Source organism: Phoxinus phoxinus (assembly GCF_949152265.1).
Source record: "Phoxinus phoxinus genome assembly, chromosome: 16".
In the NCBI taxonomy this organism is placed as follows: Eukaryota; Metazoa; Chordata; class Actinopteri; order Cypriniformes; family Leuciscidae; genus Phoxinus; species Phoxinus phoxinus.
In genome coordinates, this window is record NC_136891.1 from 17,635,168 (window position 1) to 17,651,525 (window position 16,358).

General features: G+C 40.4%; 1 protein-coding gene across 1 annotated transcript in view; it reads right to left on the reverse strand.

The window, feature by feature from the left end:
- The window catches only part of rev3l (REV3 like, DNA directed polymerase zeta catalytic subunit), an 85,773-nt gene that overhangs the window by 858 nt on the left and 68,557 nt on the right, over positions 1-16,358 (reverse strand). The window contains exons 18-31 of the mRNA XM_079584878.1: positions 15,456-15,567; positions 13,308-13,423; positions 12,759-12,877; positions 12,548-12,666; positions 11,201-11,342; positions 10,383-10,627; positions 10,144-10,252; positions 9,388-9,594; positions 8,676-8,785; positions 7,799-7,913; positions 7,536-7,673; positions 5,943-6,133; positions 909-1,155; positions 220-435 (exon numbers count right to left, since the gene is read on the reverse strand). Of these exons, the coding sequence (XP_079441004.1) occupies positions 220-435; positions 909-1,155; positions 5,943-6,133; positions 7,536-7,673; positions 7,799-7,913; positions 8,676-8,785; positions 9,388-9,594; positions 10,144-10,252; positions 10,383-10,627; positions 11,201-11,342; positions 12,548-12,666; positions 12,759-12,877; positions 13,308-13,423; positions 15,456-15,567 (2,186 nt within the window). The remainder of the gene's footprint in view (positions 1-219; positions 436-908; positions 1,156-5,942; positions 6,134-7,535; positions 7,674-7,798; positions 7,914-8,675; positions 8,786-9,387; positions 9,595-10,143; positions 10,253-10,382; positions 10,628-11,200; positions 11,343-12,547; positions 12,667-12,758; positions 12,878-13,307; positions 13,424-15,455; positions 15,568-16,358) is intronic.

Genomic DNA, 16,358 nt, shown 5'->3' on the forward strand with positions numbered 1-16,358 from the left:
GACCCTAGTCGCACATAGCCAGACTTTTGATCAAATCTGGTCCTCATCTCACAACAAAAGGACAAGACTGTTCAGCTCTGTCTATTCACCAATACAAAAACAATGACACTTTAAAAAAAAAAAAAACATACAGTAGCTTACTCCTGGAAGCTGTGTAAAGCCAGCTAATCAGTGAAAAAACTATGGCATATTCTGAGACTAACCAGCATGACCTCTAACCTTTAGGAGCTGTTCTTGCTGGCTTTCCCAAAGCCGCAAGTCTTGGTGTAGATGGACCGCAACACGCTGCGGTTCGGCCCGGCATCGCTCACACACTCCTAACTGTGTCAGCTCATCACAAACTGGGCAATGCAGTGTTGTAAAGTACTGAGAGATGGTGCCCTTTCTCGTGCCCTCCTCTCCTCCACCCCCCGCAGAGCTCCAGGCCTTCTGTACCTGTGCAGTGAAAACACCACCAACAAAGGCAGAGGTTTTTTTTTAATGTCTTTTTCTTAAAAGAAGGTGAATTCTGCAATTTTTTATTGCTAAAACTCAATAAATGTGTTCGAGCTAGTCTGGACACTTAAACAGAACAATGTTTGAGAACCAGACACCCAGTGTGTATACTATTTATGAGAATCAACCTACGAATGCTTGCTTACGGTTGTCTCTGCGTATAAAACTGGGATAGGATATAGTATTTTAATATGTAAAACTTATTGCCTGGTTCAATCCCACCACCAGATGGAGCCTTTATATCAATAATAGCTAGTATAATTCAGTACGATTTAGATCTCAAATAGGTACAGAACAGACAAAGAGCAACCGAAAAGTACCAGAACTAGTAGATACACAAGCTGAACAATGTTTTTAACAAGCTTGATCATTTATATTCTGCATTTGCTAAAAGACTAAATGACGTAACTAACCCTCGGCAACTCGTGGTACCAGATGAACACATCTACTCCAATCAGGTTAAAAATTCGTGCAAGTGGTGGCAAGATCTGCTTGGTGATGTAGTAGGTGGCGTTGAGGCGCAGGCTGGGGTCCTGCAGTACCTCTACAGGACGCCGAACCAGCTGTATGAGCGGCACTCCCGGCGTCCCGTACACAATCACATACGGCACACGCTCACCCACACGCGGCTCCAAACGCCGATCATGTGCCATCATACGCCTAAGACACAGACAGAAAAGAGCACACAAAAAAGGTTTATACAGCAACCTTTGTGGGACATTTTAATGCATTTAGATTCAGCCTGGATTCAGAACAAGGAGCAGCAAGATAAAATTCCCCTAAACCATACCTCAAATCTAATTTCAACATCTGTTAATGGATGTGTTGCTAAGCAACAGCCTTAGTCTAGCACAATAATAGTCTTGCAGCACGCATGCAGAAAATAAACGAGTCCTGAAAGGTCTGCATGTACTGTAGTGTAGGGTAATAATGTCATCAGTCCAACTAAACTAAAGTGTGCCATAAACGGGAAGGTGAAGCATTAGAGATAAACATGATCACCACAGCTACAAGATGGGGATAACACGAATATTGCCAAGAATCTTTCATGCACATGTGAATCTGTTTTGTGGGTGAAGGAGGGTGAAAGCCTTTGTCTTGCATTTAAAGACCAACTATAGCCAAAGTCCCAACAGCACTCGTGAGCAGGACAAGTACGCCCCTTCACTGAACTTGTCAGTATTTATTAGTTAATGACAGAAGAACAAAAACAAATCAGCCATCTTGTTTCATGAATGTTGATCTGCTGACTGACTCTACGTAAGGGAAAAGTTGACGAGTCAATCGTTTTCACAACAAGTACAGAATAGATTCATTATAAGTGACACTGACAATATATGACCATGCCAGATGTTACTGAATTTTTTTTAACCTATTAAGCTATACAAACGACAAAAATAAAGTAAATCTCAACAGAAAAATTTATTTGTGAAGAAAATTCTTAGTACAGATTTGTAGACATGCAACTTTTAATAATAAAGAATAAGGCTTGTTGCATTTTGTACAAATCAGAGCAACAACTCAATGCATAAAAGACGCTCATAATTGCCTCAATAAACGGGAAATCTGTTGTGATATTACGAAGAATCAGTGAACGAATCTAAACAATAAATTTTTTTGTGGACTGATTCAAGTCACTGGATGAATACATTTCCACCATTATCACTATTTTCCACCATTATCACCACACTAGCCCTCAAAGCGTGACATCACGTCCACTAAACTGAATTATTGGCATGATTATGCCGGTTTGTTTAAAAAATATATAATTATTAAATGTATATGAATTGTAATGTGCCCAATTTCAGGAGTCAGCATTTCCCATTAAGGTCCCCTAGACCTTAAATATTATGGTAATTTTACTACTGTAAAGTAAAAATTATATTACTGTGTAAAGTAAAATATATTACATTTATTTTACATTGGATTTGTATTACCACAATAGTAATATTGTATAATACCATTGAAATACATTAATGTCTTAATAATAACAACAACAACAATAAATTTAGCAAGCAGCAAATCATCAAGGTCCAAGCACCAATGGCACATGTGGATGATTAGCGATTTTATGATGTGGTTTTTACAGGAGTCATTTTAAGCCCTTTTCATTTTTTTTAATCATTTTTTTCTAAAATGCGTGTAGCCCTCTAACCTTTTAATCCATGTATTTGGTGTATTTAAACTCAAATGTGAAATGTTTTGTAGAACTGAAACTAAAACCAATAAATAAATCATGTAATATTTTTGTAGAAATTATAATGTAGTATAATACTGGAATGCAGAAATATTACACAGATCAAACTGTCATACAGAATGCGTTTTTGCAGTTAAAAATACAAGCATTCAACATTGTCAATTATTAAGTTATGAAATTACCAAAAAGTACCAATAAATTGCATAAATTATACGTCGTGTGTAAGCTGGGTGTCACAGTGTCTGGTTTGTGTTCCCCGGGTGTCCACTAGAGGTCTCTCTCCCTTACTGTCACCATTCGTTCTGGAACTGCATTTCCCACAATCCTTTGTCTGTTCTCATCACTCATCATTGCACGCAGCTGTTTCACATTACATTGTTTGGTTCTGTGTATAAATACCCTGTCTGTTTCAGTCCATGTCACGGAGTCGTCATATATTGTCACCACACTTCGAGGTCTGTTTCTAGTCTGTTCTTGTTTTGTTTATTGTTGTTTTGTATTTTGGATTGCTAACATGGATTTTGAACCTTGCCTGGATGACGACGAATTGGATTACGCTTTAATAAATAATTACCATCATACTGCTTTTGGATCTACCTATTTTCCTGTGTGCCCCCGTGACAGAACGACTCCGTCACCTTATAGATCCAGCGGTATGAGTCTTCGTGACTTTTCCTTAATCACGAAGAGGGAGAGGAGACAGCGGAATGGGAATCCTCGAGCCAAAGAGGAGGAGCCACGCATGACTTTAGATGAGTGTTTTGCGTTGTGTGCTCGTTTCAGGGAGGAGAGTGCTGCGCTCCCGGTTAATTCCGAGGAGAGAACAGCACCCAGTCGCTCGCGGACACGAAGGAGGAGGAGGAAGACTTCCTGCCTCCCCAGTGAACCAGAGGCCATCCCGGTGGCCGTCCCCGTGCAGCCCGTTGTCATTCTGGTGGCCGTCACCATGCAGCCCGTTGTCATCCCGGTGGGCATCCTCCTGCAGCCCGCGGTGGTCCCGGAGGTCGTCCCCGTGCAGCCCGCTGTCATCCCGGAGATCGTCCCCGTGCTGCCCGCTGTCATCCCTGAGATCTTCTCAGAGCCGCCCACCATCAGTCCTGCCATGGCCAAGAAGGCAGTCTTCCTCTTTTATGCAGTGGCGGTACTGCATGCGTGGAGGAGGCACAGGACGTCTGCCGATCCAGAGAGTGTCCGCGTCACGTCTGCCGATCCGGAGAGTGTCCGCGACGCGTCTGCCGATCCGGAGAGTGTCCGCGTCGCGTCTGCCGATCCGGAGAGTGTCCGCGTCGCGTCTGCCGATCCGGAGAGTGTCCGCGTCGCGTCTGCCGATCCGGAGAGTGTCCGCGTCGCGTCTGCCGATCCGGAGAGTGTCCGCGTCGCGTCTGCCGATCCGGAGAATGTCCGCGTCGCGTCTGCCGATCCGGAGAGTGTCCGCGTCGCGTCTGCCGATCCGGAGAGTGTCCGCGTCGCGTCTGCCGATCCGGAGAGTGTCCGCGTCGCGTCTGCCGATCCGGAGAGTGTCCGCGTCGCGTCTGCCGATCCGGAGAGTGTCCGCGTCGCGTCTGCCGATCCGGAGAGTGTCCGCGTCACGTCTGCCGATCCAGGATCTTCGGACAAGATGGCCATTGTCGAGCCGGTGTCCATATTTGTTCCTGTGACTGGGTCTGTTCCAGTTCCTGAGCCGGTGGTGTCTGTTCCAGTTCCTGAGCCGGTGGTGTCTGTTGCAGTTCCTGAGCCGGTGGTGTCTGTTGCAGTTCCTGAGCCGGTGGTGTCTGTTGCAGTTCCTGAGCCGGTGGTGTCTGTTGCAGTTCCTGAGCCGGTGGTGTCTGTTGCAGTTCCTGAGCCGGTGGTGTCTGTTGCAGTTCCTGAGCCGGTGGTGTCTGTTGCAGTTCCTGAGCCGGTGGTGTCTGTTGCTATTCCTGAGCCGGTGTCTGTTGCTGTTCCTGAGCCGGTGGTGTCTGTTGCTGTTCCTGAGCCGGGTTCTGTTCTTGTGCCGTGGTCGCCCAAGTGGTCGTCTTCGCCCTGGTCGTCTCCACCATGGCCGCCCGAAGGACCTGCCCCGTCCCGGCCGCCTGCACAGCCGGATCCGCCCTGGCCACCCGAGGGAAGGTCTCCGCCGTGGCCGCCCGAGTGGTCGTCTCCGCCGTGGCCGCCCGAGTGGTCGTCTCCGCCGTGGCCGCCCGAGTGGTCGTCTCCGCCCTGGTCGTCTCCGCCGTGGCCGCCCGAGGGGTCGTCTCCACCCTGGCCGCCCTTTTGTTGGGTTTTGTTTCTTGTCGTGGAGCGTCTGGTAGCCGCTCCGTAGAGGGGGGGTTATGTCACAGTGTCTGGTTTGTGTTCCCCGGGTGTCCACTAGAGGTCTCTCTCCCTTACTGTCACCATTCGTTCTGGAACTGCATTTCCCACAATCCTTTGTCTGTTCTCATCACTCATCATTGCACGCAGCTGTTTCACATTACATTGTTTGGTTCTGTGTATAAATACCCTGTCTGTTTCAGTCCATGTCACGGAGTCGTCATATATTGTCACCACACTTCTGAGGTCTGTTTCTAGTCTGTTCTTGTTTTGTTTATTGATGTTTTGTATTTTGGATTGCTAACATGGATTTTGAACCTTGCCTGGATGACGACGAATTGGATTACGCTTTAATAAATAATTACCATCATACTGCTTTTGGATCTACCTATTTTCCTGTGTGCCCCCGTGACACTGGGAAGGATTTGCATTCAGGTATGATGTTCATTGTATTCATTAGTGTTAATGTGTTTTAAGATTGAAAAAGTAGCTTAAAAAAATGGCGAAAGAATTGTATAGATTGAAATGAAATCAGCTTGAGGGGGGAATAATTTTGTTAGTGGTTAGCCCTTAGTGGTTCCAAAGTTATGATCCAAAATGCAAACTGCCTTATTATATCGCCTAAAATATAACATATAGCTTTACTCACTTGCAACACAGTGAGAAAAATGCATGTTTCAATGTCTAAAAAACTACTACTAAATAGGTTATACATGTAACTCATATTTTGGGAAATTTCTTAAGTTTTGGTTATTAACCCTTAATAACCATTAAAAAAATGGCTAAAAAGATAAAGATGGAAAAAACAACCACTTTTCCTTTAATAATAAACATGGGCTATCATTGTTTTCAGTGACCAGTAAATATCTGTTGACATCTCAAAAATAAGATTTAATCATCCGTATTTGGCAGTGACCCATGTACCCACCTTTCCACACACAGATATACACTTGCTCACCTGGTTAGTTCCAGAGCAGGGACGCAGGCCCCTGGGCGGTACGATCCGCTGCCGCGGTACTCCTTGGCAAAGATGAGGTCCTGCATGCTGGCTTTGGCCTCTAGCACCTTCACACACTGTCGCTGCACATACTGCTTCACCTGGCTGATGTCACGCGACTCAAACAGCAGCTTCAGAGATCGCTCCAGAATCTAACAAAACAAAACTTAATGAAACCCCATCAACTGACATTCGACAATCCCACGGTCAACGCATCTGAAGCAACCAGGCAGTAAGTACATTTACATGTGCAGTTACAATCTAGCTACAAGAGGTTTTTGTGAAGTGAATGTACAGGCATGTCACGATGCGTAATCAAACACTGATACAGACTGGGACAATAGCTTCGTTGTGTTCGCTGCATGTCATCTCTATTTTCACAGTCCATTTCCAGTCTGTTTAATGTGTATACATGTGGATGAAACTGCAACAAATTGCATTATCCAGATTTCACAGAAAATCAAATACGATTTTTGAAAATTTTCGGAAAAAAAAATTCATGACGTATTATTGCTTTAGTCCATGTCAAATCAAGTTTTTCAAGTGCATGTAAACAATAATAATATTGTTTGGACAGCAATATTATTATAACATGGACAGCGTGTTCAAGGTAGGAATTGATTTTTCAGTCCAGCTCCAGCAAGATTCTGTCCCTGCAAGATGCTTTTTCTAGAAAAAAAGTAGTTATATTTTCTCCTAAAACAATATAGAAGGTTTAATAGACAAACACAAAGAGAACTCCAGAACATGAAGGAAACATGCATACATACATACATACGTATACATAAATACGTATGTACTTACATGCATACAGTCTTTATATGAAGACTGGCTGTAATTTGCGAGCGAGTTTAGCCATCTTCAGTCTAGATCACTAATAAAAATAATTACGTGTCATGCCAAAAACGTTTGTAGTGTACAAATAAAGTACAGTCATTAAGGCAAAAGCAACATTAGCGGATTGTTTTTGTCGAGACACAGCAACCCAGCGGAGCTTCAGACACAGACGACACACTCACTGGACAGGCTGCAAACCAGAAACATCCCGAGCACAGCAATAGAACAAGAAAACACGAAAAGCAATGTCTCTGCAGACACATGATCCACTAGCAGTGTGTGGTGGTGTTTGAGTATTGACTGAGATGAATCATTGTTATACGAAGCAATACTTAATTTTTTGGGGAAAACCTTCATAGTGGACGTTTAAATACATCACCGTGAGGGATTTGTGGCTTTTGTCAACTCAAAAAATTCAGTTGTGTATTCAGTTTAAATACAATTCAGTTTAAATGCTAAAATGCATTCTGTGTGACTACTCTGTGCTGCCTTGTCTACATATTTTGATGTATTGTTAACAATTGTGTGTAAGGTTAGCATCCATAATAATAATATTACTGAATAATAATAAAAAAAATCAGTTTTCTCAGAATTTAACCTTTTTTTTTTTACCAAACTCTGCTTCCCATTACAACTGCAGTGTGACTGACAGGTGGAGCAGTGACATTATCAAGCGAGTAGGCAAAAAGAAAAGAAAAATTCTGGAATGCTAGTTACCTTGGCAACAGCGGGGCAGCCATCACGACGCACAGTTTCAATGCCTTTGGCATCAAACACTGGATTTTTCTGATCCAAACTCTCATACATGTATCCAACGTAACGCTTCTTCGTCTGTAAAACACATGGGAGGTACACCTGCAAAAACACACAAGAATGCAGACAGACACAATTAAAAAGCACAATAAACAATCATGTGGCTTAAAATATCTCTCACACAGAGTATACTTTTAGACAAACCACTAATAAAACACTTCACGAACCTTCTCAAATTTCAATTTGATGGGTTTAGGGTTGGTGGCAGTGACAGCCTCTGCAATTTCATTACCAATCCTAAATGCCTGTTCCTTGGTTGCTCCTTTCAACAACACAAACATACTAAAGAGAAAAAGACTTGTATCAGAGACAGCATACAACTGTTTACCAAGCAAGCACAAAACAAATTTCCACAGACAAGCAATTTGCCTGTTCACACTAAATTACACTGAACTACTGCACAATGGAACAGTCAATGAGAACATTTTGATGCTGATGTTAATATTGCAATTGTATGAGTTACTTTAGTTTTAACAGAGAGTTCTGGGCAAGGACTTGTCATCAATACGACAATTGATAAAGTTTTAGAGGGAGGCAGTGCCTCCACTGCACTATGATTGGCCAGTTAACCTGGTAATACGATATCATGTACACTCTTGAACAAAACAAATAATAAATAATTAAATAAATAAAAAATGGGCCAAGCCTAAAATGGCTAAACACTAAGGTTTTAATTGTCTTAACCACAAATTATTGGTCAAGAAATTAGCTGATGACAAATGAAAGGTTATCTAAAGAGGAATGATCAGATGTTCTTTTTCAAAGAGACAATGCTCCTGCCCAAACTGAAATGTCCATCAGGCACGTTTTTATCTACTCATGAACTGTTTGAATCCATTAAAATACAACTAAATATTCTGCCATTTTTGGCTAGGCCCATTTTTTTAAGAGTGTATGAAAACGGTCTGCAAAGCAGACTGAATGAGTCAAATTGGAGGAAATGGACTAATTACAAAAAATAACCCCACCACTTGGTCAGCAACATTGTAGGTGAGGTCACATCTTCATCGAAACGAACTAATGTATCCAGTTTTATTTCTCTACCTGTCTGTATCTCCATAGACCACACGTGCTCCCCACTTCTTGGTGTCATTGACCATCTTTATGGCTCTCTCCAAAGTCTCTCGGGCCTTGTGCACAATGCTGTCGCCTACCTGGAGTATGAGGAGAGACATTTTCTCTGGTTTCTTTGGCAACATAGTAATCTTAAAACACATCCTGTTTAATTTTGGGCATGTTGCCTTTTCAGTCTTTCTTAATTTGTATGGAGCAATGTTGCATGCACAACTTGAATACAATCTAAAATGTAATTTAAATCGGTGGCTTACTTCAGGAGCCAGATTTTACATTAAACATCAAGTGTCAAATTAATACAGTACAAAAACCAAACCAAACATTGAAGTGTAATAATATTAACCATGAACCACATTGGCCTAACAATATGCTAATTTATGACAACGGCTGCTAAGATAATTCACTATTTGCTTTACACTTGAGTGTTCAGTCTGTAATATTCTCTTGAATTCCGAAACCAAAATGTTACTGTACAATACCAATTTTATAATAAAAAAATCCAATTGAAAGGTGATAAGCCTATTTATTTTGCTATCATAATGATTAAGGACCATTTGGTTAGTTGCAATTTATTATTTGCATCTAGCATTGTTTTTCCTATCTGATCTGTAATCACATTAGACACGCAACTAATTTTTGGGTTGAGAAGCACTGATTTAAAATGCCAAGTTACATGCTGTACCTCAACGCTGGGCATGCGTCCTGAGAAGCTGGCAGCAGTGTAACCAAATGTGACATTAGCAATGAGTTTTAGGCCGAGCTGCCTGGCATCCAGCAGGCGCAAGAGAGCTTTGTCGTTCTTGTACGCCTTCATGGACTGCTTCACCATGATCCTGGTCTTCAAAATCTCCTCCAGCATACGTGGAAGTACACCCCTCCGCACCGATGACTGAGCACACACAAACCGAGAGCACAACAGACATTGACACTGCCATTGTCAGAAATATTACAAATAAATTTTACTAGAAAATCGACAGTTCTTGCTCTAAAATCTGGCTGGATAAAATTATGCAACTGACTGCACATCTGTTGTATTTTATATTAATTTCTGCTCATAGAATGACCTTTATGATGCTTGGTAACTAAAAGCAGAACTGTATATAGTGATTATTTGAACTTGAACCCTGGTATCTTTTATCATATTTAAGTCGCTACTGTTTTCTAACAGCAATAAGCCATAAGAAAACGTTGGTTAACTTTGGATTGGCTTTTCAGAAACTGTCACTGGTTGATGGATAGGAGAGCACATGCACAGTGGCAATGTGTAAATCCTGTTTCACATACTATAATTCAAAGATAGTAAGCAGTACAGTGTACAGTATAAAGCAAGTAGCAAGCTAGTATTCAATTTCAACTACTCGATTTAATTGGCTTATCTCATGAGGATCATTCAGCATTTAAATGAAAAGGTTTAACAATGGTGTAATCTCAGAAATACCTTCACAAATGCGACACCATTGGGAGAAATGGTGATGTCATTTCTGAGCTGGTATAGGAGGTCAGGAGGGACTCTGAGAGATGTACAACCAAACCTGAACTCATCGCACCTGAGAGAGAGAGAGTGGAATAGATCAACATTTATGAACCACACAACAGATACTGCAGATACATGGAAATGCTGCATTAATACACACTAGGTCTAATGTAGTTTTACTCTAAATCCAAAAGCATGCTTACGTTCCGAGATTCTCGACATGGCCCAGACAGGTGGAGTAACAGTAATTGTAGGCAATGATGATGGATGGATACAGTGACTGGAAATCTAACACAATGACCGAGTTGCTATAGAAACGCGACTCTGGCTCCATGACCAGGGGGATGCACTGCGGGGCTCTTTGCTGGGCGCGCTGCTGTGTGCTTGGGGTCACTGGGATGTAATTCAATGGCTTCGCAATCCTTAACATCATTGATTCCACACGGTACTGCAAGAGGGGGAAAAAGATCAACTACCAACACAACACTGCAAAAAGTTTTTATGGATCTAATAATCAAAAACTTAATTATAATATAAATCTGTGAATCTCTCTTTTTCAAGAATTAAAGGAATACTGATTTATTTATTTTTTAATACAACTTAATCGATAACTTTCCACACAGAAAATAAATTATGGTTGGGAATCAAGAACCAAGAGAATAACAAATGACAACTGCAGTCTTAAGGCTGGAATTCATTACTTTTACTCATCAATTATGCTTTAAATGGATCAAAGGTTACAGTAAAGACAATGACCGTTCATACCTAAAACAATGATTCGGTAATCCTCCTATTCTATTGTTCTCTTTTGTGAAAAGAAACAAGTCTCCTGAGAGTTCTCTGCCAAGTTGTTTCTATTGTTGTCAGTATTAAGTCTGATTCAATGGGCTGGTCATTATATATATATATATATATACACACATACACACACACACACACACACACACACACACACACACACACAGAGTATATATAGCTAAAATGCATTGTGTGCTATGACAGGTTTTAGATGGATGATTACCTGTGAGCCCCTGGTTAGCACATGGTAGAACTGAATTCCAAACACGCGAGCCAGCTCACTTGTCCTGCCAATAATGTCCTGCTGCTGGAGTAACTGGACTGTACCACACACACGGCTCACATAATGATCCACCACTTTCCACCTGACCCAAACGAAAGCAATAGATAGATATCAGAGTATGGAGGGCAAAAAACAACAACTTTATTTTGTTTGTATTGTATGACCAGTAAACATAATTAAACGTCACATGCACACTAAAAATATTGTATCCCATAATGCAATGTGCCCAACTTGACCTTACATTTCAGTGTGACAAATTAGCTTCAAGTAATATCAGCAGTAATTGATAACATCTATTTATTTGACATTGACATATGTTACCAACATGACATTTAGTCATTCAATGACTTACAGTGTAATGTGTCATTTATCTACACATTTCACAAACTTTATTTTTTATAATAGCTGGTACCATACAGTCAGGGGCACAACTGCACATTTGCTGAGGGGTATGCAAGACCAGTTTTGGCGGCCAGTCTTTCTGTTTTTTACCAACTACCAACTTAATTAGATGCACGCCGATAGGCGGCTGCATTCATTTATTTTTATTTTTTATTATGACGTCCTAAAAGGAGATTTTCAAATAATGATTTTTGCACAGTAGTGCCCCATGCGGCACCCCTACCACATATACTGTATACCCCATTGTTGTGCCCATGCAGACAGTATATATGGTAGCCTGGGAAAACCCAGACCACTCTCAGTTGTAACTGAGTAAGGGTCTGGCAAAGCTCCATAGACAATTCATTTCCACAGGGGCGTCACCAACGGACGTCGGAAAGATCTAAAACCAATCAGAACGATGAATGACATGACGTATGCAGAGCGACGGAGAAACATCTCGAGACTCTCAGCAATTCTCTGTTTGTGTTAACGAAAATGACCATTTTAAATCGCTTGAAACAGACGCGATAGCTGATTCGAACGAGTGATGTTGTGATGTTCCACGGCGGCATCCATGTCTGTAATGTACAAAATCTGCGTCACCGTCTCTGCTCTGCCGTCATCGTGTAAAACGTTTCTGATTGGTGCCGCGATTTCGGCGGATTGGAAATGGGTTTCAATGGGCTCTTTGCCAGACCCACTTGCAGAGCAAATCTAAATTTGCCGGAAGTGGTCTGGGTTTTCCCAGGCTATATATATGGTACAGTTGCAGTAATCAGTATGCCGGTATTCCATTCTGAAGTTAGCTTTAGTTAAAAGATGAATGGAGAAATTATGTTCCAAGGAACAACTCTGCAATAAGACCAGTAATTGGCATCTGACGGATGCAAGACCCATTCTCACCTGTGCAGGTGTGTGTTGTGGTCAAACCAGTCAGAGAGTGTGCGATGGCTGTAGAGAGGAAAGCGCTGATGCAGGAGGTGGAAAGCCACATTCTCAAAAGTATAGTTATTCAACGCAGCCTGCAAACATACAGGAAGCACTTGATTAAAAGGAGAACACTCAGATAAACTGTTAGCTCAGGCATTCTGGGGGGAATGAATGTGAAGTAAACCTCAGTCTTCATAACTCTCCACAAGTTGAGGACAATGCGTCCAATAATATGGATTTCCGTCATTGTGTCTGCACCATATTCATCTTTTTCTGCCATGAACCGATTCTCCTTTGAATCTCCTGTAATGGTAAATACATCAAATACAACATTTGAGAAATGGGATATGGGGAAAAGGCACAGATTTGGTGTGTGACTTTCTGACGTTCTGGTATGGCCCATTTTTATTGTTTATTTCTTGAAGTTAGACGTGTTCACACTCAGCCTAATGTAGACGACTCTTTCTTTTCCTTTATTGTTTTGAGCTTGCACTACTCTATCTTACTAGTTTGTAAAGTAACCACTCTTGCTTTTGTAGTAAAAATAGTATAGTATAGCACACACCCAGCCCAACTGTTCGACATCCTAAAATGCTAATCCTAAATCTCTTATATGTCAGTATAGTATTTCATCATAACTACTCATGTAAGTGTAGAGACTATTATTGCAAATTCTATAGCAAAAGCAATACTTCATTAACACACATCAGAAGGCACAGGGCACTAACCGTACCTGGCACACGAGAGAGCTGCTGGCACAGGTCCACACCGAGCGCTGAAGCACGCTGCAGTAGGTAACCCCAAGAGTGCATCTGGACCTCATAGCCAACCAGAATGTCTGGGTCAAACCTGCGGGAAGGTGGTGTGTTATGAGATGTGGTGAGTGTTTTTGCTGTACAGGGTCTAGAGCTCATTATTAGCATCCTTTAAGATTATGTAAGAAAAAAGTGCTCATCCTCATGTATTTCAAACAAGTATGTTGTTGTTGGTTTCTGCTGAACACTAAAGGAGAGTACTGAGGAATTTATTTTCCATATGACAAAAAAGAAGCTCCCCTTATGTGTGAACGTTGTCTTATGAAGTCATAAGATTGCTTTGTGTGAAGCAAAAACAGCAATTTAAGTCATTATAACTCCTGAATGGCAGTAGAGGAAAATATATTCAGTGAATGAATACAATTTTGGCCTGTTCATCTCATAAAGCCATTGCTGTCACGTTTGGTTTTGAGTTTTGTTGCATGTTCATGTTTCATGCCCTTTATTTTGAAGTTTTCCTATTGTCATGTTCTTGGTTTTGTCATGTGCTCCCCTCTTGTCATGTGACCCTGCCATGTGCTCCCCTTGTCATGTGTCCTATGTTGTCATGTGTCCTATGTCCATGCATAGGCATGCTTCGGGTCCAGTTCCCCTTCACGGGCCGGGCCTATTATTTTTTATTGTCTATATTCTGTAATGGATATTTCATATTCTATTGTTATTATTGTAGTATTATACATAAACTATATGCTATTATAAGTATATTATTATTATTATTATTATATTATTGTACTTATGATATTATATAATTATACTATTCATTTACTATTTTATTTTCTGTATACTGTTTGTTATTTTATTGAGTATACACTAAACTATTTACTATTACTTCTCACTTTATCTTATATTTACTATTTGCATTGCACTGTAGTTGTACCAAATATAACTGATGGATCCTTTATGGTAATATATGATAATATGTATTACCATAAAGGATCCATCAGTTATTTTTGTTATTGTATATTTGGAGTATCTATCTGTAAATATCTATAATTTTAGTGCTATAAAAATACAGAAAGCAGCCTGCCGGTGTGATTTGTATTTACTGATGTGTTTCATTTTCTCAATGGCGGTCAATTCTAATCACAAGAAAAGCTAAAATCGGGTTAAAGACAGAAATTTTTTTTTCCACGTGAAAATTACCGTAAATTATATCTCATTAAGGGGGTCTTCACAATTCTTATCCAAGAATAAAAAGCCAAATACATGACAAGCCTGAGCTTTGACAATTCCTTATTAAAAAATATTTTAGAAGTCTAACTATTGAGATTTTAAATAACTAGAGATGGAACTTTTGTACACCACGTACAAACCACTGAAATCGGTTGATAAATGTAAACATTATTTTTGTTTTTATCCTTGCATTTGTTTACAGCACAGTGTTGCCCTCAGCAATATGGCGGATGCGTTGCCGTTGACGTACCGCAGCAACGTTCCAAGTGGCCAATAGGGCGTTTATGTATTTATGTCTATGTATACAGCCCTCATGTACCCATTGTATCTTGTCTAGTATTGTTTGTGTAACCCGCTGTTTGGTGAGTTAAAGTCAAGTCCAGATGTATGTTCATGTTATTTCAAGTCACGCTTTATCAAGTATTTTGTTTATTTTGTATCTGGTCACGTTTTCAATAAACTGCACATGGGTTCAGTTCAACTCGCCTTCATTGGAATATCTTACAATTGCATCTGGAATATAAAGCACAAGACTACTTTCTGACACGGTTTAGTTTCTGTTAGTTTTTTTGTCCTGTTTGGAGCATTATAGAATGTCACTGTGTCTCATTACTGAATGTAAAAGAGCAACCTAAAACTTTTCCTTTTGAGTTCAGCAGAAAAAAAAAAGTTTGGAACAACTAGAATAAATGGCAGTTTTCATTTAAATATATAAAATGTTATCAATATCAGTACATGCAAGTTAGACGACATAATTCTGTATTTTACTTTATACATAGATTTAAACATTTTTAATCCAATTCATTGTAGAAATAATAATAATAAAAAAATACAATTTTAAAAATGCAGCCGTACATGACAATGAAAATCCAACATATACACGGTTAACCTACTTTCTAACTATGTTGGAGATCTCTTCAAACAGCTCCTTCTCATCGCTGGCATAGGTCACCTGCAGTCCTGTCACACCAGATCTAAAAAGAAAGGGTGCTGTGCTCCTGGAGGCTACAGTAAGAATACAACAAACAATAATTTAGCAACAATACACATTGATTAGTACAGTATAATAAACATGTAGGCCTAGTTTCACAGACAGGGTTTATATTAAGACAGGATTCGGCCTTAGTTCAATTAGGAAATTTAAGTATCTTTTATAAACACGCCTAAGAAAAAAGCATTACTGGTGTGCATCTTGAGACAAAACAATGGCACTGACATATTTTAAGATATGCCAGTGCAGGTTGCTTTCAGTTAAAACAGCTCAAACCTGCATTGTAGTATACATTTAAAAAATGTAAGTCAAAATGTTAAGCCTTGTCTGTGAAATTAATACTGATAAACAATCAGGCCAAAAACAGTGCTTTAAATCTCTTGACAAACTAAAAGACGTAAATGACATTTGTTTGTATTCTAAATAAAATATATAGATTGTACGGAATGTCAGTTTGCTTATTTGGCTCAAGATAAGGATTTTTTGCAAACAAGAAACTGCTTCTAACCACAGGTTGAGAGCTGTCGTTCCAACCACACAACTTTGCGATGCTGTTTGCGAATGCTCGTTGGAACGATGGTTTCGGGAAACACCGACTCGTTGAACTATGCTGATAACGGCGGAACTTGCGACCTTGGCTAACGATGCATTCGGGAAAGGCACCCCTGATCTAGTTTACACTTAACTTGGCACTGTGTACATATTATACAGTTTACTAGTGAAAAATTGCTTATGATGTACTTCTTTTGTAAGTTGCTTTGGAATAAAAGTATCAGCCAAATTAATAAATGTATATGTAACTAAT